This window comes from Perna viridis, chromosome 3 (assembly GCF_037379345.1).
Source record: "Perna viridis isolate PV_CMFRI_1.1 ecotype Kerala chromosome 3, ASM3737934v1, whole genome shotgun sequence".
NCBI lineage: Eukaryota > Metazoa > Mollusca > Bivalvia > Mytilida > Mytilidae > Perna > Perna viridis.
The window spans coordinates 33,570,119-33,593,058 of record NC_142447.1 but is presented as its reverse complement, the minus strand read 5'-3'; the positions used below and the strand labels follow the sequence as shown (position 1 = coordinate 33,593,058).

The window sequence follows — 22,940 nt, the reverse complement described above, 5'->3', positions numbered from 1 at the left end:
TAATGTGTTTTATTTTACATTGGAATTCACTTTAGAATTTAATTTCTTAAATAGTATGTTAAATTATTATGAGCTTTTCTAACTTCATATCTTCAGCATTTATATACTCAAATTTAAGAAATTATTCAATTAATTTTAAGGCACACACTATGTTGGTCAGTCATCTGAGTTTGGCACTGCTTTGCCCAAAGTTCCTGGTATTCCAATGGATAGTAACAGCCTGATGGGACAGATAGCTGGAGTAACCACAGACAAGCAAGGCAATGTTTATGTGTTTCACAGGGCTGATAGGGTCTGGAATCAATTGTAAGTGTTTTGTGGATGAAGAATAAGGAGTGGATAAGGAACAAATTTAGTATGTGGGTGGAGACTATCTAGGGGTTTAGGTAACACATTCTGTGGTTGTAAAGTAAGTAGGGATTTAGGTAATTGGAAAACCACCAATATTTAATATTTACAAGATGAAAACTAATTGTAAGTATGTAAGCAGTTAAAGGTATGGTTCAATGTCAGTTATCTTTTAGGTTTATATTTAGTGAGACTTACAGAGATAGATACGAGTTTAAACAGATTTTTTTTTTTCAATTTCAGAGGACTAAATCAATGAAAATGAAGACATGTATATTCACATTTTTTATACCTTGTATAATAAGAATAAGGTGTTTTATTCTGTGTTTCCATAAGGTTAATTTGTTTTCTGTTAATGTGTTGCTGAAAACAATAATAATTTATGTTTTTTTTATCTACTGATTAAAAACATTGCATGTACTGTAACCCTTAATCACTGGGCCATGAATAATGATGTTCTAGATAAATCGTGTCAGGTACATATATTAAGGAGGTAAATCTAGGGTAAGGGACACAACTCTTACAGATCATTGAAACGTTTGCATTCACCATTTTACAACAATCTCATATAAGCATCAAAGTAACTTGGACTGATTTCATTCTCTTTCAAAGGATAGCTTGACTGGCTTTGGTGAAATTGAATATGATACAAACATATCACTGATTTCAAGAGTTATGTCCCTTACCTTAGGTCTACCTCTTTAAGTTATATTATCTATATTTGTAGTACTTTTGGTCCCAGTAATGTTTTGCTAAAGAGAGACCAACCTATAGCGACGAACACTATAGTGGTATATAACAAAGATGGACAAATTATCAGACAACTGGGACGTAATTTGTAAGTTGATACATTTTGATGTTATTTCTTTCTTCATTACTTCTGTCTGTTCTCTTCAGATTGTTGACGTTATTGCTTTTCTCATTACGTCCGTCTGTTCTCTTCGGATTGTTGACTTTATTGCCTTTCTCATTACTTCTGTCTGTTCTCTTTGGATTGTTGACGTTATTGCCTCTCTCATTACTTCCGTCTGTTCTCTTCGGATTGTTGACGTTATTGCTTTTCTCCTTACTTCCATCTGTTCTCTTCGGATTGTTGATGTTATTATGTTTCTATGTTTTGTGTATGATTTAAGGCAGTTTTCAAATGCAAATTCTTTACATATTTGTAGGCAACATACATTGCATTTTTTATTTTGTAAATTAAAATAATACAATATGACGCTTGAATTTATTTTTATTGCAGATTCTATATGCCACATGGTATAGAACTTGACCATAACAACAATATCTGGTTGACAGATGTTGGACTTCATCAGGTTTGTACAGATGTGCTTACACTATGAGTTAAACGTCTTTGCACTGTTGTTTCATTGTCCTAGCACACTTTGTATTTGTGCAACAACTGAATGGGTTTAAATGATTTTAACAACAAGGTTTTTTTAGATGCCAAACAATTAAGGTTGAAATTTTTTGACGGATTATGGCCTTTTGAATGATAAGGGGCCAAAAACAAATATATTTTGACACTTTCATGCAATCAAATGAAAATTTTATTGTGTTTGAAGATATTGGTCACAGATAACCATTTACTGGCTCTTCTAGCATGTTAGAAATAAACTAAATTATAGCCTTCATATCCACCCTTGATGAAGACAAATGTTGAAATACCTCCCAAATATACAGTGTTTGATTATATATGTTAATGATACTTAGGTGATGAGAATACCGGCTGGAAAAGAACAACCTGACCTGATTCTTGGAGAAAAGTTTATACCAGGATCTGATCGCAAGCATTTCTGTAAACCATCTGATGTCATTGTATTAAAAACTGGAGAGTTCTTTGTTAGTGATGGGTACGTATGTTTAATTTGCAGTCAATTATCGATGCAAATACACAGTATGGTTTATTCTGATATTTTGTCAAACTTTCTCTGAAAGTAAATCCCCCCACTCAACAAGTGGGTGGTATATTGGAATCACCTTGTCCATCTGTCTGTCATTCTATCTGTCCATCCAAATTTTGTTCCTATTATCTCTGCTTCAAATGGATGGATTGATTTCAGTTTTGATCTTTTGCTTTATATAGATGGTATACATTGTACGTAATTTTTTGGGTGCTGTCCAGTATCAATTTCCTGTTGTGACAATGCATGCAACTCCAAGTTATAAGTAGATTAAACTATAGGTAACACTTGCTTGTTGAAGATTTCCTTACAGACCAATCAAGTCAACCCTTAGATAGTGAGAAAGAGGAGGAGGCAAAACATACTTCCTCATACTTCCTTTGATGGAAGTATAGATTTATGCTTTTGTTTTTTTTTCTCCAATTATTAGGGTACTAGTGTCTTGCATCACTGACATAAGTGCTTAATAGCTTTCTCATTTTTTCTTTCATCTATCTAGCAATAGTGTTGAATCTCAAAAACTGTACACAGTACTAAGCTGAAAATTTGTACATGTGTTTTATATTTTCCTATGGAGATGTGCACAAATTTGGGTAAAAAGTGGATAAATAATTTCATAAATACTTTATTTTTATATGAAACATGACTGATTTAGAGGTTCTGATTTTCTGGCTGGAAAATCATTAGAACTTTGGATAGTACTCTGCTAACAATTTTGAACAGTATGTACTGTGTGAAAACTTGACCATATTAACAATTGGATTTTAGGGAAGTCAAACTGTACTTTTAAAACTTAAGTTCAATCTATGTGCCTTTTGAAATACCAGATATGTTATATTTTTATGTTTTATTCTGTCAGGTATTGCAATGCAAGAGTAATAAAGTTTGATCAAAATGGAAATGTTATGAAGGAGTTTGGTAGCAGGAATCGTGGCATGCTTGGTAAGGATAACACATTATGTTAGCTTCACTGGAGTTTTTCTCTCTTTTACATTTTCACCAATCTTAGATTTCACCAGTCTTAGGTTGAAGTTGTGAGCTTTTAAGATGCATGTTTCAAAATTAATCTAAAAAGTCACTATTACAAAAGAAATTTTATAATTAATCACCTTACCAAACCACCTTTTGATAGTATAAAGAACTTTTGAATATTTTTGATTCAGTAATTTAATTGTAACCTAAGAAGTGTTAAATAAATTATTTATTCTTTGTTTCAGATGCTGAAGGTTACCCACAGCCGGGTCAATTCAATATTCCACACAGTTTGACCTTGGTAGACAATAAGGGATGGTTGTGTGTGGCTGATAGAGAGAATGGCAGAGTTCAGTGTTTTGATTTAGATGGAAACTTCCAGAGACAGTATCATCCCCCTGAGTTTGGATCTAGACTGTTTGCTATCGAATATTGTCCATTACATGGTAGTTTATACTTCAGCTAGCCTTTTTTAGCCAGGCTAGAATATTTAGTTCTATCGATAAGCAGAAATATGATAAATAGAATATTAAAGGAATATTCATTAGTATTTATACGTTTAGCACCGATGAAGTCTTTTAGAGAACATGTAATGAAATTTAAAACATTGCTAGTTCCGTCCCACACGTAGTATTTCCTAAAAGTATTCAAGAAACAAATAATTAATATTGAGCGGTTAAGACTTCGTAAATTGTTTTCATCAACTAGAATACAGATAATAGCAGGATAATTTACTTGTAAGAGTGAATATCCAAAAACATGGTCACGAGTGCCGAAAAACATACAAGTAATTATATTTTGGTTACTCACAATAGCCAATTGATTAACCACTTTTTTGTATAGATTTTCTGCATAATGAGTTACTATTTTCAACATGAATTTTATATTTAGTGATCGGCAGATTGATTTTGGTGTTGTGACGTTTTGGGTTGAGAAAGTCTTGGAGTGAAATTACGGAATTTATTTCACAGTATTAATTATCAATGTTTTTTATACAGAAAATATTTCATGAATCACTGCTATTTATGTAATAAAAATAAGTTTTTATCTTATATACGCTATTTTAGTTGATTGTAAGTAAAAGGTACAAGACTTGAAAAATGCAAGTATGCTTTAATGAACATATAATGTAAATGGTTGATTATAATTATAACTTCATTAATTTTCAGGTGGAATGCTTTTAGCAGTAAATGGTCCTTCTGGTCCTAACAGTGTACCAGTACAGGGTATTATTGTAGATATAGAGACTGGGCAGACTCTTGAAACATTCAACAATCAACAGGTAAGAATTGTTCTGCTGGTCCTAAATGTGAGTACCAGTACAAATTCTCCTTTTCTGTTTATTTGTACATCAATTTTTAAAATGCAATATTTCTTTGTTTTAATACTTAAACAATAATTTTAAGCCAAAACACACAATAAAAAATTTAAAATCACTGAATTATCTAATATCAATATGACTAATCCAATAAAATCAGATCTTTACAATAAGGTAATGTTGAGAAAAGAAATAGTTTATTATACCCCTACTTACAGCTGCATTAGCTGTCATTTTCATAAATTTTTGTTTTTGTTGAAATATACCTTGACTTTGAATTATTTTCTACTAAATTGTACTTTTCCTGTATAATTTCATTTGATATCCACAAATAAAATGCATTAAATTCATGAAATAGGTTTCTATATATTTATTGTCTTGCAAGACAAAAAATTGACCTAGATAAATTTGTATGCATGTGACTTCTGGTGACCTTAATCCGTGCATGTGCTGTAAGGGCTGCTTCTTTAATAACAAATCTGATGGCACAAAAGTGGTTATTCAATGGCAGGGAAGACCGACGGACTTGAGCCATAAAAGAAAAAAATTTGAATATAACACAAGGATCCTTTTGAAATTTACATATTGTGATATAATATGGCACAAATATGGTCATTATCTATTTGAAAACTAATCAAGAAATAGATGAAATGAAATTAAAACAAGACATGTGCTTACCTGTGTATCCGTTATTGTTATATTTTTACCAAAGTTAAAGTATTTTTAACCCAGGTGAATGTCGTGTTGGCAATCTCGAAAGTAATGGTGAAAAATAATTAGATCAGAGCAATCGATCTTTTTTGATTAAAAAAACGTTGCTTTCACAATATTCTATAGATATTATCGACATTTATTGCTTCAATTGCATTACTACAAACTTAGTTCATTGATTCAGCAAAATTCAGTAGAATCAAAACTAAACAAATTTGGCAGCAAGTGCAGCTTTAATATCCATCAAAATTTTGTTGCAATGACCTCAACTGCCAATTGATTGATTGATTGATTTAAAATTTGATATGTGGCTTTATTTGAATGGAGCATATGTTGTAAGCAATTTTGGTTGCTGCCCAATCTAAGCTTCCTGTACAAATAGTGGTATACTTAACAAGACAATGCATGCAACTTCATATCATAAAATATGAATTCAGTATTCTTTTATTGATCTGTGTCTTTTTTGTTTGCAGGGTTTGCAGAATCCACATGATGTTGCTGTTGATTCCGATTACCTGAGGGTTTATGTTGTGGAATTAAGTCCTCACAAACTTTGGAAGTTTGACATGAATCCATTATATACAAAATCTGTTTCAACAAGTAGGTATTATTATTTTAGAGGGATCAAATTCATGGAAGGAGAATGCACAGGTAGGGCAACCTTAAAAAAAACTGACATTCCATGGGTCAAGACTAAGTTAAAATTTTAAAAAATCAAGTATGAGAACATGAAAAATCAGAAAAGTAAAGTTTAATAATTTACCCAAAGTTGAGCAAAAAATAGGATTATACCAAGTGTGCTGGAAGGGTAATCACCCACTGCTTGTCAAGTTTTGTTTTTGTATGTCCAGTAGTCTTTAATTGGTTATAGTGCACTTTTTTATAAAATGTAAAGAGACCACAGCTATCAAGTATACTTTTTGTCTGAGTAGATTTTAGCAGTGAATGGATTTTTTTGTCTTGAAAGCATTATCATAAAAGAACAGGTACTTCCAAACTTGTTTAAGTCATTATTTGCTCTCATTTTAAATGGCACAATTTGTATAATGTTAGTTAAATTATTTCTGCTCTTATGATCTGCTTTTGTTTTGTTTGTTTAAGGCAAAATTACAGTGACATTGTTTTCCAATATAAACTCAGCCAAACCAATAGATATTAAAATTATGTAAAACCATATCTGATCTGTGGAATCGTTTTTTTTTTTTCAACAGTCGGTATAGTTTCGCTTTTTACCCTTTGACCTTAAAGATGCTCTTCCATAGAAACGCAAGTCACCTGATCGCAATTCTATTTCCCAATTGGCCAAATACTGATTACTTGGTGGCATTCGAAAAACCTTAATCGAAAATTAAAATTGCGTGCCATTTGTTATTTCTTGAATGAAATGTAGAAAATTATAAGTAAAAGGAACAAATTTTACTACGTTGGCTATCTTTATTTTTTAAGATAGTACTTGTTTTCTCTCTAGGCACTACCTCAATGGCAACATCATCAACATCTTTATTTACTACTACATCGACTGAGGCCCCACAAACTACAACTAAACCTGCTTCACCAGAGAAATCAGTCCTTCCAGATGATGATCTTGTACCCGCATTCATTATTGGTGGATTATTAATCATACCTGTCATCATTATAATCGTCATTATTATTGTTGTTAGAATGAGAAAAGGTGAGTCTTTATTGGACTAATAGAGATCTGCATCAACAATGATGGTGCCCTATAGTTTTACTTGTGCCCATCCATCTGTCATCAGTTTTTGTGGTCACTGTATTGAAGTTTTGTACATGTTATAATTAATGGAGACATGATATTAAAGTTTAAGAAAAAAATTATGAATAATTTTTTTCTTCTGCAAAATCAAAAATTTGAGAATCACAAATTATTTTGGGATAGTCTTTTTTTACCAAGCCCATCTTTTAATTTTCAATTCTTTTATGATGTAATGCCCTAGGAAGTAGATATTGTACCATATTCTTTAATTTCAGCTGAGAAGCAACTATATGTATACTCCATTTTACGGGGTGATATGGTCATCTCAGGTGAACATTGCAATTTTCTGCCTAATGTGTTTATCATAATGTTTGCACATGCTGTACTGCATGACTTATTTAACCATGCATTATACACATCCCAAATAAAATACCATGTATTTTACACCTCCCAAATGAAATATATATATGAGGTTAGAGTTTTTTTCATAGTTATTATTGCAGGATTTTATCATTGAGAACTTTCTGTTTTGCTATTTCTCTGTATTTTCTACTCTATAAATAAATAAAAAATAATTTTATTTCCATAAGTTTCATCCCAATAAAATATTTTTGTTTTATTTACTATCATTAGGTTTGAATTGATTAAAAAAAAAACCATTTTACATTCATAAATGAATGTTTGTCATTTGAAACAATGTTTTGTCCACTTTATTATTCTCGTAGATATTAAAATAAAGCAATAGTCCTCTGACAATCAAGGCTTTAGCAATATACATTTTAGGATATCGCTTTTATTATGCTTGGCTACAGCCTTGGAACAAAATACAATAACATGTTTCTACCTCACTCTGAGATTCTTGTCATTGTTATGAATCATATAATGTCTCAAATGTCACTGTATATGTAGGAAGAAAGAAAGCACATCATAACATACATCCAGCTGATAACATAGAGGTAGCTTTTATGTGATTACAGGATTTTTTTCTACAGGAAATGAGGGTTTTTTTTTATGATATATGTTAAATGATCTAACACAACTAAACTTGCATGAAATATTGAAACTAACAAAATAAGTCTGGTCTGAATGGCATGTCATGGCTTTATTGAAAATTTTGAAATAATGGAATTACATTGTAGGTAAAGACTTCACTTCATAAATTATAGTTATTAACATTAATACAAGCATAAAACTGTTCAGGGAAATTGCATGCATGTAGCCTAAACTTTATACCTGTATTTTCAAAAGAGACAAATGGTTATATTTTAGGCCTTATCTCATTTGGTAGTAGCTTTTAAATGTAGTTTGTTTAGATTTTTTTTTCTGTGAAACATAAAATACACCGTAGCTTTCTTAGGTGTTATAGATAGTACTCTGGCTATGTGGAATAGTTTTAATTATCATTGACATTGTTTGTAAAATATTGGATCAAGACCACTAATATTGTTATTTTGTGACAGTAAATTATCATAAAATACTTGCTTTTTTTTTTTTCAGGCGAATACTATTGTTGCAGACAATATAAGTCAAGGTCACGCAAAAAATTTAACCTTGGTAACTTCCTCAGTCCACACAAAGGATTCGACAGACTGAGTATGGAGGAAAGTGATACAGAATTTGATCCATTAAATGACTCTGAAGAAGAGGAATATTCTTTGCCAAGAAAAGCATAAACACATAGATAGAGATCTGTTATGAGGGATGGTACACCAAAGCGCTGTTCGTTTTTTTTTGTTTTTTTTTCTTTGTAATGAAGTGAACTCAGTCATTTCCTTCTCTTTAGAAGCTGTGCCAGTGATAAAGAAAAGTTTCTATAGGATTCCTCTGTACTTACAAACTGTGAATTATTATATTTTTGAGTGCATTAATTATAGCCCAATTGCTGCAATGATCAACAAGAAATTCTGTGAATAATGTTGATGGTATTTGTGTTGCATCTGAAGCTCAACTATATTTACATTGTGTAGTAAAAATGAAACTTGATAATTGTTTCTAATTCTACACAAGAAAAATTGCAACATATGTTTTTCATGTGTTTAGGACCAACATTAGGAACATGAAAAAAAAGATTTAGAAATGAAGAATTAACCCATTAAAATTTTTGATTGAAATTCATATTGCAAAAATATGTTTTTTGAAATGTGATCCCTTGATATCATGAATGATAGACCTGTAAAATATCTTAGTTAATCCAAGTTGAAAGCAATATGATTTAAAAGTGTGGAAATACTTTCATTTTGTATCTCTTATGTGACTACAGTATATGTGTCCTATTTTTTATCTAAATTAAGCCTTTATTTTATTTATTCTCACTAAAATACAGGCATTTTTTGCTTTTTTTATACAACACAAGTTAAACTGAATGCACTTAAGTTAAAATGACTTTTCATGTGATGTCCTTCCCAATGCATGGACCATGATGTTACATTAATGTACATTTACAACTATTTCTCATTAAGGTGTAAGTTATTAGAATTTTCTTTGGTATTGTGAATGTCCAATTTTTGATAAAGTTGAAATTTCATACAGTTATGTGTAGAATCAACCACCTGTATCCTGTCTCAATGTGTGAATACACCTGTATCACTAATTAATGATATGCTACACATATTGACACTAGTGTATGCAACTGTTGTGACTTAATACAAGTATTTGTACATCATTTAATGTATAATTTATCTGTGTCTGTATTGAACTATTCAAAATCCCATTTATTTTATAGATATTGAAGATATAGCACTACTAGTAGCTATATAGGTAGACTATTCCATGACATCTATTAGATTTTTGTGAATGTAATCATCCTGAAAAAGAAGTTTAAAAACTATTTCTTTGTGTTATATTGCTAAGTACTACCTTTTTCTTTCAGCACTAATTTGTATTAGTGAGTGTAAGTAACCATTTCCATATTGAATGAAATGTAACTTATGTATTTAAAAAAAAAACAGAGAGATATGATTTAGATATAATTGTCTCTTGCCAGAGGATACAATCCTTGTTGTTACAGTGTAGTAGTATTTGTTCCATTAACATTGTATATATCATTGTCATCAATTGTACATTTTATTATTACATTGTCAGCAGTCAAAAAATGTCCAATGAACAACAATTTGTAATAGCTGGTGGTGTCATTGTTTAAGTGTGTTAGAGATTTTTAGGACCTTGGGGTTCTGGACTGCTTTGAAGTTTCTCAAGATTCTCTTCACAATTGAAACTTTATGTATGAATTTTAACCAATACATAAGAACAGATACACTGGGTTATCATTTTGAAAAACATGGATGTAAATTACTGCTATAAACATTTTTTTAACTAATTGAAAAAAAAATTCTTCACTAACTTCCAATTATCAGACTCATGATTGTACATATACCAGTAGGAATTGTTTGGTGTTTTATGTCTTATTAAATGTCATTTTATTTCATTCTTTCTTTGCATTTAACCTAGGATTGATCATACATTTACAGAGTTGTATATTTTTTAAAGAAATAAATGATTTTTTTTGTTATATTTTAATCTTTTTTTAATTCAGCAAATCATGAATTTATTGTTCCTTCAAATGAACAATGAGTGTAAAGTTTAAGGATGCTCTGCTAGTGTGTGCTTATGTACTTAGTGCAATATTTTTCAGTATTTCTTTCTTTCATTGCTCATAATCTTTGACCTCTAGATTTCAAAGAACTAAAATGAATTGATCTTCTGTACATATTTGTGACATTATTTTTACAAGGTTTTATTATGAGTGATATCCTTATAAAAATTCTAAACAGATTTATGAGTTCTATGATCTGATACTAATGGCCAAGATACTTATGTGCCAGACTTCTGATCTCACTATCGATCTATTTTTTTTTATGAATTCTCAAAAACTTTTAAACTATTTTTTTATAAAAAAATAACATTCTTCTGTATTTATCATTCAAAAAGTGATAAAAGCATACCTGAAATAACCTTTTCTAACTGAGTATCCCTAATTTAGTTAAGTATATGTTGTAATCTTTGTTTGTGTTATTTTTTGTTATTGTTGTTAGTTTTATCATTTTTATCTATTGAGAGGCATCAAATTTACTGCTTTTAGGTATAACTTTAAAAAGCTGGTAAATTTCATTTCCATCTGACTACTGAACAATATATCCAGCATACTGTATATAAATCCAGTTGGTATTTATCCTAAGGCCATGCATAGATTTTTTTACATTTTGAAAATAACTTATGCTTGGGTTGCCTCAGTAAATGTGTGGTCCTTTCTAGTCATAAGAATTGTAATCTTGTTTTTATAGGAAGTAGTTATTATAGAAATGGCATGGAGTTTATGCCATTGGAAGTGTGATTTAAATATACTGGTAACAACTATAAACATAATAAAACATGTCCAATTCCTCATTAATCTTTAGACTCTACCACTCAGTACTAAGTGGTAAAATATGATCATGTTTAAAGGGAAATGCAGCAAGGTATTGGTTTATGAATGTTCTTTTCATTATGAGAGAATTTTAGGAAGTATTTTAGTTGGGAAAGTAGCCTATGTTTTTTGAAATAGTATTACATGTACATGTAGTATTTTGTGTGATGAGGCAAAAAAATTTAGAACGAAGTTTCTGGTAGTAAGTGTTTTTATCAAAAATAATTGATAACTGTAATTCATGTGAATAATTATTATTCCCAGATTATTTTTTGAATATATCATTGAATAAAAGATTATTTGTATTTTTACAACTGATAAAGGGTAAAACAGATGTAGTTTATTTTGCCTCTGGCTTGTTATCAGTAACAATATAAAATGTTATTTTATTTATTTCTGTTATGTTGATTATGTCTTGTATTTCAGTTAAGAATTGTGAAAATAAATTATGTCCTTAAATAATTAAGTCTTGTTATCTTCATCCTTTTTTACAAAGGTAGGTCATTTCATATTTAAATTGTCTACTAGGTACTGGTAAGTACGCAGTCTTTATAAAAATCAGACAGAAGGTGACTTATGCATGTCAAAACCTCACCAAATTCAATTTGTTTCTTATTTAGAAACAGTTACCAGGGGCGTAGCTAGGCCTGTTTTAGTTGTATGCAAAATTACGGCGAGGGGTCTTGGGGGGGGATGGGTCGCTCAAGGCCCCCAGTGAGTCTGGCAAGGCAAAGCCCTGAGGAAACTCCTGAATTTTAACGATTTTGGAGCCAGTTTTTCAGAGCCTATACTACGTTCATGGTATGCATATGTGATAAATAACCTTTATTTCATCTTTAAAATGTGTGTTTTTATTTTTGTTACTTTTTCCGAAAGTACGAAACTACGTATTTGTATTTGCGTATAGGCAGCTACACTCCTGGTTACAGACCCTGGTTCTTTTTTTTTATAAGATAAAAATTAAATAGATTGTTTATGAAATTGACACTTTGCAAGAGTTATCTTTCTTTGTTTGGTTGATGCTAGCGGGAGATTAATATATGGTTCTCTCAAAAATGTTGAAATAGATATATTATGGACTAACACTTGTTATATTTGATTTCAATAGATTGATATAATAACTTATTTTGATTGATAGATATTACTTCCTTATACATGTCGTTTAGTGCATATCCTTACAGCATATATAATGACATTCATTAGAATGACACATTTAACTTTTGTAAGTGTGATGAAAGTTTATAAAGGGCATTTCCCTTTTAAACTTCCAGATAGGTATATTTTAAAAGTATTTTGAAAGATTTGACACCAGTGAAAATTGGCATTTATTTTAAGATTTAGGAAGGGTAATGACTGATCTAAGTGGAATTTAAAAAAAACAAAAAAAAAACAACAAAAAATAAGTGAACAGAAATGTATTGTTTTATTCATAATAAAAAAAAATCTCTCACCAATGTATGTGTATAACCATCCAACTCTATCATTTGTACAATCATTCAAATAAATAAGTTACAGACAATCCAGTCATACTGTTAACATTCATAATTTGCTATATTGCTCTTTGCAAAATTACCATCGGTACATACTTCAACCCCCTTCCCCACCCTGCCGATAAAGAACTATACCTTGCAGAGTATCACAGTGCTAGGAAGAAAAAATAAAGCTATAAAAAGTGTCTGGGACTTTTAAAGTAAGAGATGTCTACTGGATATTCTTTGATCTACACGCCTACATTTTCCCATGTGCAATGTGTGGGATATTCCACGAGGGCGAAGTCGAAGGCTGGCCAATACGGAACTGAACTATTCCATATTAGAACATGATGAATGTTGTAGTGTTGTACACAACTTCCAGTAAGACACATGTTACTTTGTCTGTAAAGCAGAAAAAATACAAAATAAAATACCAGTGACTACAATAAACTATATTGTACGTAATATGTAATAGATTTTAAGCGTTTTAATTCCTAATTTCAAAAATAATTCAAAGAATGAAAGACACATTTTCGTGCCTAACTTTGTATAAAATGTAATAAAATGACCACTTGACGTACGTTCTATTGTGACCGAAAGGTTCAATGTCGGTTAACTTAAACCAAGGAAATTATAATAACGAAAATTTAATTTCTCCTACTGTTTATAGTTGTCAAATGTCAATTATTGTCCATAAAATGTCAAGTTATTGCTAAATTTATATTCTTCTCGTGTTATGATTCTAATAACTGCCATCATAGACAATAAAATTTCTTTCATGGTGGTAACATAAGACACCTGTGATATATACGTTTACTTTGTAAGAGTTTTACTCTAGAATTTTTTCGTTTGCATATTTGAAAAGAAACGAGTATCGTCCAAGGTAGCAAATTTCAATTTAGAAATGGGTACTTACGGGCAACGTCCAACTGGTATTGCTTGGAACTTGCCAGGTAATTGTATCACTCTATAAGTTGTGTCATCTATTGTGATATTATTGTATACCTCGTGCCTTGATACGCTGAAAAAGATAAAAACTAATAATAAATTAACTACTTCTGTATCTGTGCTTAGAATTTGCTTAACTACAATGTAATTAGAAATTATACTCAGATTTTGATATATTATGAAAGTTCCGATAAGTAGGAAAATACCATTTAAATTTAAATTGGATTTGGAAATTTTTTTAAATTTAAAGTTCGGTTATTTTGTGACCTTGGTTACGTACGTTTCACAGCACTGGCAGACTGGAGTAGAATCCTTCTGAGGAATTGGTCTATTGTCATTGATTATTGTCTTATCATTTGACAGAGCCATGACTGGTGGTGGAGTTGTTGATGTCGTTACCGGTCTGATGGGTTTCTTTGGTTTCCCCCCATATGTTCTCATGGCGTTGCCGTACCATCTTTCCTTTTTGACGACTTCTTTACCTCCACCTAAAATTTCTGTTTCCGACTGGAATATTCCCGGAAACAATGTATCCAAGTCTTCATCATTACCAATATCACAATGACCAAAAACTTTTCCTTTTTGGCTGTATTGTTTCGCCCTAGCGGTGACAACTCTTGGCGTTGAAGTGATTGGTTTTACATCGGTTTCTTCAACAATGGATGCAGTATTTTGGCTAGCGTATGCCCAAGGTATTTTTCCTTGTAGGAAGATTGGTATGTTACTATGTGCTTGTCGATTTACTTGTCTACTCGATAAACTGCTGCCTCCGAAGCGGGAAAACCCCCTAGTCCTAAAATCAGATAATCCAGTGTTTCTGAAATTAGACAACCCGTTATTTGTCCGTCTATTTAATCCAAAGAATTTTTGTCCATCCGCACCGGTCATCACATTCACAAGAAACACAAGTATTTGGCCAATCTGCATTTTCAGCTGCATTTTGGTCGATTGGCTTGTTTTCTTCTGTAGAACCTGTTGTATAAAAAAAGACAAATATTTTCTTTTAGCTCTGGAGAACTTCTTACAATTACTACGAATGATGATTTAACTAAATTTTAAGTTAAAGACGTAAATAGAAATGTGTAGTGAAATCAAAAAGCCACCTTTACACACGTTTAGTCAAAAAAGTGTAAAGAAAAGAGAAGTTATTGATGTATCCTGATCCAATGCATCAAGTTAAACACGTTGTCATGTAAAGTAGTGATGCGGGAAGACAAGGTTATCCACTGACTCGTCTTTTATTTGTGATAATAATAGTTTAGTTTGAATGCAGATTATCCGAAGCTGCAAGTACAACAAATATATCGCACGACAAAATGAAAGCTATGCTGTATTCGCTTACCAGATGTTACTTAGTGTAAAAAGCACCTGTTTTGCTGAACACTGCTGGGTTAAGATACATTTCATCGCCAGGTTTACTCTGTTTTTATATTTATTTCGTACTTACCTCACAACTATGTCATACATCGTTGGACATTAATTACATAGAGCTGACATCAGGTGAACACATAGATAGCATTGTTGATCATTTCCGATTTGCCTTGGGAAACCCAATCAAATTTCTCTCTGCTCGTGAAAATTACATAAGTTTGTTTGAATTCTAAAGTATGTAAAATAAGGTTAGCTTAAATGTTGAATCATCGTATTATCTCCCAGATATTCATCAAAAATACAATAGGGAACCATAGGATTTGTTTCCCGTTTACTCTTACCATTGTAAACCTTAAAGGGGATTTATAACCAAAAATACTCTTATCAATTGAAGAAATGCGATGTTTAAATTTTAATTTCCTATGAGTGGCCCCATGAACTTGCGGGGGTTGGTAATTTGGATAGCAAGATTGACATCAAGCCTAATCCAGAACAATCAACAAAGAAGTAGCCTACACAGCCACCTTAAATTTAGATCAAACGGAATTGCTATAGGTGGTCAAGTTAAACCAATTTTAAGTGCATAATTATGTCAACTTAATTTTGTTTGCTTGTCTTACGATTATATTTTATTATGTACACATGTAACATCATTCGAATATTTCTAAGTAAAGATTGAGTCATAGCAATTGCCTTTTCAATGATCTTGTTTATTCTATCATCTGGGCAGTGGTTTCTGATTTTGGTCAGGTACATGGGCGGTTCCGATTTTTTTTTTTCAAAAGAGGAGCGCTTAATACCGAGCCCGAAAGACATGTACCGTCCTACACCCATTTCATGCCAGGAACATTGGAAATTCCGACTTTTCAGTAGAAAAATAAAAGGGCAAAAAAAAAATAATAGCAGGCAACGGTTATTTAAAAGTAAGGTATGTACTAATTCATTTAAAGAAACATGTAAGAAAAAAATATAAAACAGAAAACCAAAACAAAAACAAAAACAAAAACAAAAAACAAAAAAAAATCTACCGGTATAAAGCTGTTTCAAACTATTTGGTTCCTCGATCCTCTGCATAAATTTTAGTTTTTATATAGAGCAGTATTTATGTATATGTACCTGGTCATCGTATAAGTGATTATGTTGAATCCTAGTCTCAGTTTCCGCTCTATAGTTGACGTATTACCTGTAAACAAGACTAATTTGGGGGGTTTTGGTACATTGCATCTACCCCTAAGAACTTGAGATAAAGGATACTACAGACACTGTGAAGTCAGCCTCATATTGTATCCTACACTTAGAAATCGACGGTAAAGGAAAACTATCGACCAAACTTTAGACAAACGTGATGACTTTGCAGTCAGAATTGTCAACTTTCCTTTTATCTGTGGCAACATCCCTCAGCACCTTTGTATGGAGTGTTAATATCAAAACTCATACGTTACGCCAGAGCTTGCCGAAACTGGACTTTGTCCCTGGATTGCACTCTTTTGGTTACCGCTATAACCTTGGTTCCCTTGATTACTCTTTTATACAATGTAGAAATTTTAGCCTCTATTCCTAATTTGAACATAAAGAGTAGAATACAGAAAGCTTTGCTCTTTCTGTCTAACTATTTGATCAACAAAATAATAAAAAAGAAACATTGAAATCGTGCCTCAAGCATCGTCCCTTAGTACCACTTGTACTTTAGTAACATTGGATAGTCTGCGGAGTTTGAGGCAAATGTAGGAGTAAGGCTGTGCATGAGGTTCCAGTGTTTACCGGAATGTAATCCTTGTTTCATAGCAAATCTTCGTCATTATGGATTGTAGTGACTTTTATTTTGTACGTTGCATAAAGTAATGTGTATTTTCATTGTATGAATCATGATTGTACTGTTAACCATGCCTCACAAGGGGAAATAAAATCATCATTTTCTTCTTATTCTATACTAATTTTTTATACCACTAACCAAGTTTTATATAATTTGTATTAATGCATCTCTCGAGTTTTACCTTTTACAGCAAATATAAAATAATTAAAAAAACTTGATTATTAATAAGAAACATCATTGGCATATTTATCAACATAAGCTCTCTGTGTTCAAGATGGTATTATATTTACCGTTTCAACAAGAAATCAAGTTTATTTTATAGAGAGATTGCAGAAATAGGACGACTATTATGAGTAGATATTTAAATTGACAAAAATTATATACGAACATATATAATATAAAGTTTAAATCAATTTGCCAGGTACAATTTGACTTGGAATAATCCCACATTTCGTCGAGGTGTGTCGGACAATATCGACATTCACTTACGAAATGTTTAAGATACCAACAATTCTTTGTAGATATCAAGTTAAGTTAAAACAATGGACAATATTATCACCCACACGGACAAAAGCAGTGTCATTTGTATTTATGTAATGAAATGATGAAGTGAATTCATATTTGACCTCGTTACCTGGCCTGTGACAAGAAGGCAAAGGACATCTTTCGAGTATAATGTAATATATATATATATATAGTACCACTCCATTGTATGTTCCAATGTATATAATACTGCTTTAGGCCAGTTCTAGTGTATGTTTTTATTAACATCACTTAAATACTCAATGAAGAATTTTTATATTTTTTTAAGTTCATGAAGAATATTACACAATAACATTGGCGTACGACAAGGTTGCCCACCATTTTGTTTACTTTATCTCTGTGTTTCCTTGTTAATTTAACAAGTTATTTCAATTGACAGTTTGAAGCACACACTTTTTTCTAAAAGTTTCTTCATAGTGTATATAAAAACTTATTTGTTTGCACTGTTATAAAAGTGTCTTTTACGTTGCTTAAGAAACGCATAACAGAAAAAAAACTATTTTACGATCATGACATATAGTCATTTATGAATCTAGGACTAGCAATGTGCGCATTATAAACCATAACGACATTTCATCAATCATAATCATGGTAAGTAATCCATGTTTACATGCATTCGATATAACATTAATGCTTACCACAGTGATGCATATTTAATTAAGTTAAGACAACTTGACTGGCGTTGAACGATTATCTTTAATGAGTCTCCATATACGGGCATTGCTATTTTAAAGCGACGGGCTATGTATAAAATTTGGGCGGTGCGTGAATTAATAATAACATTCCGAATGCATAATGTAAGCATGATTTAAAAAAATAATATTTTATATCAAAGGAACTTAGGAACAGATATTTGAGGTTGTGAAAAAAAAATCACATAACAATATATACGACTTAATTCAAGACCGAGTACTTTACCCATAGGTAAAACAGATATATATGAAAAATATGTGAAAATACAATGTCAAACTCGAACATATGAGTCTTGAAATTAGTTCAAAAAGAGCTTATCTGCTGGATTTTAAAAATCTTAGCTTAATCATGTCTTATTATAAAAATAGATATCGTGGCCTTCAATGCTTTAATCTGGTTATATCTTAGACTTAAAAAATAGTTTCGCCTGCAAATATGAAATATTCTGGCACGCCAAAACTTGTTAATGCCCCTCAGAATAAAATGGACGTCCTTTACAATATTCCTGTAGAATTTACATCATTTGGGCATCGTAACATTACAACTGCTTCATTTGTTTAAACAAATAATAAATGAGTGCAATTATTTCCACGAGGTTCAGTCGCGATTTTGAGCTGCTGAAATCCTCAAAAATAACATACACCCTAGTAAAAATTTTTACAGTCGAACATTTGAAGTTAAAATTTACGAGATTTCCAATACAAAAATAATTTGTTAAAAAAACAAAGGCTTTTGTATTAAATAACACTGTCTTTTACATTCTGTTAATATTATTGTTAATCACCCCTCTGTGAACAACCTTGTTAGTTATCCCTTCTGTGAACAACCCTGTTGGTTATCCATTCTGTGAACAACCGTGCCGTAAATATCTGGGTAATCAGGGGTATCAGGAATTGCGTCTTAAAAGGTCTCTTACCAAATTCTTTTTAGATATCAGTCCTTGGTTGAAAAATACTCAATTTCTTCTAAAATAATGAGTAATGATTTTTTTTTTTGTAAATTGTTCTTTATGCTGACGTGACTGCTGATATACCGATTATGACAATAGCATATATGCAAATGCTGTTTAATCACCACTGGTATATACAATGGAAGAGGGAGGTTTAGCGCGCTGTAAAACCTAGATTTAACCCACCATTTTGTTTGAAGTCAGAATTATTGCGATACCAGCTGCTCCAGTGGTGTATATATTTTGGCAGATTTATTTTGGACTTGATTATGAATCGGATTAGTGTTCGGTAATTTTGTTATTATATTTATTTGTAAACAACTTTGTTATTTATTATTTCAGTGAAAACCCAAGTTAGAGGTCCATTTTGTTAACTATCTTCTAAGTGTTTACTTGTGCTAACAACATCGTTAGTCACCCCTTCTGTGAACAAACCTGTGAGTAATCTCTTCTGTGAACAACTTTGCTAGTATTCCCTTCTGTTAACAACCTTCTTAATTATTCCTTTGTGAACAACTTTGTTAAATATTTTTCCGTGATAATCCATGTTAGTGATCCCTGTTGTTAACAACCTTTTTAGTTATTACTTGTTAGTCACCCCTTCTGTGAACAACCCTATTAGTCATTATTTCTGTTAACCCTTTTAGTTGTCCCTTCGATAAACAACTTTGTTAGATATTTTTTCTATGAACAACCTTGCTAGTTATTTCTTCTGTAAACAATTTTAACATTTTTAGTTATTCCTTTTATGAACTACTTTGTTAGTTATGTCTCTGTGAACACTCGTTAGTGATCCCTTTTGTTAACTATTTTCTTAGTTATCCCTTCTGTAAAACAACCTTTTTATAGTCCATGGTCTGGGAGGGTCCACTGTGCACCCCAACTCATCAACTTCATGGTTATTTTTAGGTACCTTTATACCTCCCATTACAGAATCAATTTGTAGCCAAAGAATATTCTCGGATTCTTTTTCAGTATAAGCCTTTACTTGTACCCAACTGGGTAAAAAAAGCTAAGTTTTTTTTTTTGCGCAATTGTTTGATCGCCTAAGCCTTCCTGTGACAGCATGTGTGAACAAACTAAACACGTTTAGGTATCATTATGTAGCCCAATGTCCCAGCTTTACAAATGGTACCGAGAAAATTGCGATAACACTTACGGTTTTGGGGTAAGCTGAAAAAATATGTACCCCTACAACACCGAAAAATCGCTTAAATTGGCATATTTTTCCATGTCAATAGGATTTTCGATTTTTCCGTAAAAAGTAACATAAATTCGACTGTACAAGTTATTGCTCAACTAAAACGTATCAAATATGATAACATTCGGTAGATAATACGATTTCCTACATAAGAAAAACACGGTAAACTAATTTTCAAGAAATAATTTTCAAAAAAATGTTTAAAAATATTACTCTTACCCCTTGGAAACAGTATTTCCTTTTTGGTGACAATTATTATAAAATCGAAAAAAGGGAATTTTCAGAATCTCAGAATTTCTTCTGTATCACCCGTTATTGTCATTTTTTCCCGAATATCGTAGATTTAAAAAGCCTTTTTGTGATACAGTACATTAATATAGTGTCTTAGCTTCCTAATGTGCCCTAGTAATAAATATTTGAACTTTTTCCAGTCAATATAGGTGGAAATTGCCACCCCTATAGGAAAAAAAAATACCTCAACATGAACTAAAATGTTATTTTTTGGCATGTAAACGATGTACAATTGACAAGTTGGGTACTATTGTTTTAATTATCGTTGTATCCAACATATTATCTTATTTCAGGCTCATATTTGTCAGTTTCAATATGACAATAATGAGTTTTTGTAAACAGGGGATTTTTCGGAATTTCATATTTTCTTCCATTTCATCGGTTACTGGCATTTTTTTTTCAAATACCTTACTTCAAACAAGCTTTTGTATATTCAAATGCAATTATAGTGTCTTAGCTTTCTAATGAAAACAATATTAAATTACAAATTCAATACCACGCCTAACTGATCTAAGGAGGATTAAGTCGATTGCCTTTACATATCAGTATCAAATGCAGAATGGCGATGTTTTTGGAACAACCTCCTGCTAAACAATACTGAACTATCCTCAGTCAAGCACCAAGTTATATCAAAATTACATTCTATAAGCACAGAAAAATTCAAGTGGATTTCCCATATTAAATAGATAATACTGGATTATCGTTCATCTGGGATGACCAAATACCATTTGAAAAGCAAGTATTTAAGTCAATGCTTTCAGTGCAACTGAAAGATCAATCTATACAGCATTGGCAGTCCAGTATGTCTAACTCAAGTTGTGGCAACTTCTATTAAAAAATTAAGACTATCTTTTGCCTGGAAAATAACATGCTACGCTCACAACAAGGAGATTGACTGTTTATTTCTAAATTTAGATAATCCCCATAGAAACCAGGAGTTGGTCAGGAATTCCACGAGAAGAACGAATATGCCAACTATGTACAAATTGAACAGGCAATGAGTTCTATAATCTGCTCACTTGTCAAAAAAAAATATATAAAAGATATATTTATTAATAATTTATCTGTAGTATTTATCGGAACAAAAATTAATAAATTTACTTATTTCACAGACATATTTCAAAGTTTCCTGTGGTGTAATTTGTTTTATTTATTAAACTGCGAATGCACTGAATGAGTAATCAAAGGAACTAAGGTTCTAGCGGTGATCAGAAGAATGTAATCCAGGAACAAAAACCAGACATGGAAAACAGACAAACACAACAAAGAACATAAGGTAACTAAAATAATACATACAAAGTAACAAATGCAAATGAGCAACTCGGACTCCACTAAAAAATGTTGTTTATAAAATAGTTGTTTGTGTTTGCTGTGATTATGTTTTTATATGTCCTCTTGTACATCTGTGTGTCTGATGTTTGTCAAATAAAGTATTTCTCTTCTTATTTCCTTCTGTTTCCCATTTTGTAACTCTTTCATTAGTTAATTATCATAACAACATTGTCATCCCTTTTGTGAACAACCATTTTAGTTATTTGTTTTGTGAACAGCTTCGTTAGTTATACTTTCTGTTAACAACCTCGTAAGTTATCCTTTCTGTAAACAACATAACCTTAGTTATCAGCTTCTGGTAACAACACTGTTAATCAGCACTCCTTTTAAAATGAAAAAGCCAATAGTTTCTAAGGTTGAACATGAAAGATTTGTCAGGAAGGAATTACGGTTCCCTTGTGGTTATCTTATTAAAACAAACACAATGCTATTTTATAATTATAGTGCTATACATTAGTCCCTGTAAAAGGTTAACATTGACAAGTTCCCTACAAATATAGACTGAAATAGTAACTGAAACAGTACTAATAGAAGATTAATGTCAACACCCCCGCAATATTCCAAATAATATTGACCTATACAATTCCAGGGAACCTATACTGAAAACTGAACAGGCAAAACCTTTGATGTCACTGACAACCATAAGATTTAATAGTAAATCATTTTTCTACATTTAAAAAAAGGGGGGTTTAAATTGGTTCAACTACATTGGCTTTCAAATAGAAATAAACTTAGAATGTAAGCAGTTGTATAAACACATGTTTTCATGATATTAATACCAATATTTCATAGACTGTTCTTTAAAATTTATTGAAATATTTTGGATCTACTTTACTTTCAACTTATTCTAAATTATATTGGTGTTACAGTATACAAGTATATATAGAAACAGAAAATGTTCAGTTAAATGTCAGTTTAAAACATTTTAAAATACTTCAGTAGCCCTATTGTTCTTGGG

At 31.4% G+C, this 22,940-nt stretch overlaps 2 protein-coding genes across 4 annotated transcripts in view; one reads left to right on the top strand and one right to left on the bottom strand.

The window, feature by feature from the left end:
* Positions 1–11,831, top strand: part of LOC148621946 (peptidyl-glycine alpha-amidating monooxygenase B-like) — a 29,842-nt gene extending 18,011 nt beyond the window's left edge. For 2 of the 3 annotated variants that reach the window (XM_088571325.1, XM_088571326.1), the window contains exons 14-24: positions 141–306; positions 1,076–1,186; positions 1,592–1,664; positions 2,062–2,201; positions 3,112–3,194; positions 3,470–3,670; positions 4,394–4,506; positions 5,727–5,853; positions 6,722–6,925; positions 7,243–7,296; positions 8,465–11,831. In XM_088571325.1, coding sequence (XP_088427451.1) covers positions 141–306; positions 1,076–1,186; positions 1,592–1,664; positions 2,062–2,201; positions 3,112–3,194; positions 3,470–3,670; positions 4,394–4,506; positions 5,727–5,853; positions 6,722–6,925; positions 7,243–7,296; positions 8,465–8,640 — 1,448 coding nt within the window. In that variant the 3' untranslated portion in view covers positions 8,641–11,831. The remainder of the gene's footprint in view (positions 1–140; positions 307–1,075; positions 1,187–1,591; positions 1,665–2,061; positions 2,202–3,111; positions 3,195–3,469; positions 3,671–4,393; positions 4,507–5,726; positions 5,854–6,721; positions 6,926–7,242; positions 7,297–8,464) is intronic. The other variant, XM_088571327.1, reaches the window with a different exon arrangement.
* Positions 11,832–12,777: 946 nt separating this feature from the next.
* Positions 12,778–15,197, bottom strand: LOC148621945 (uncharacterized). Its single transcript, XM_088571352.1, has 4 exons — positions 15,132–15,197; positions 14,070–14,761; positions 13,758–13,862; positions 12,778–13,243 (listed from the first exon to the last, which is right to left on the bottom strand). The coding sequence occupies exons 2-4, from the start codon at positions 14,726–14,728 to the stop codon at positions 13,090–13,092; spliced, it is 918 nt and encodes a 305-aa protein (XP_088427478.1). The 5' UTR covers positions 14,729–14,761; positions 15,132–15,197; the 3' UTR covers positions 12,778–13,089.
* Between the last annotated feature and the right edge of the window lie 7,743 nt (positions 15,198–22,940).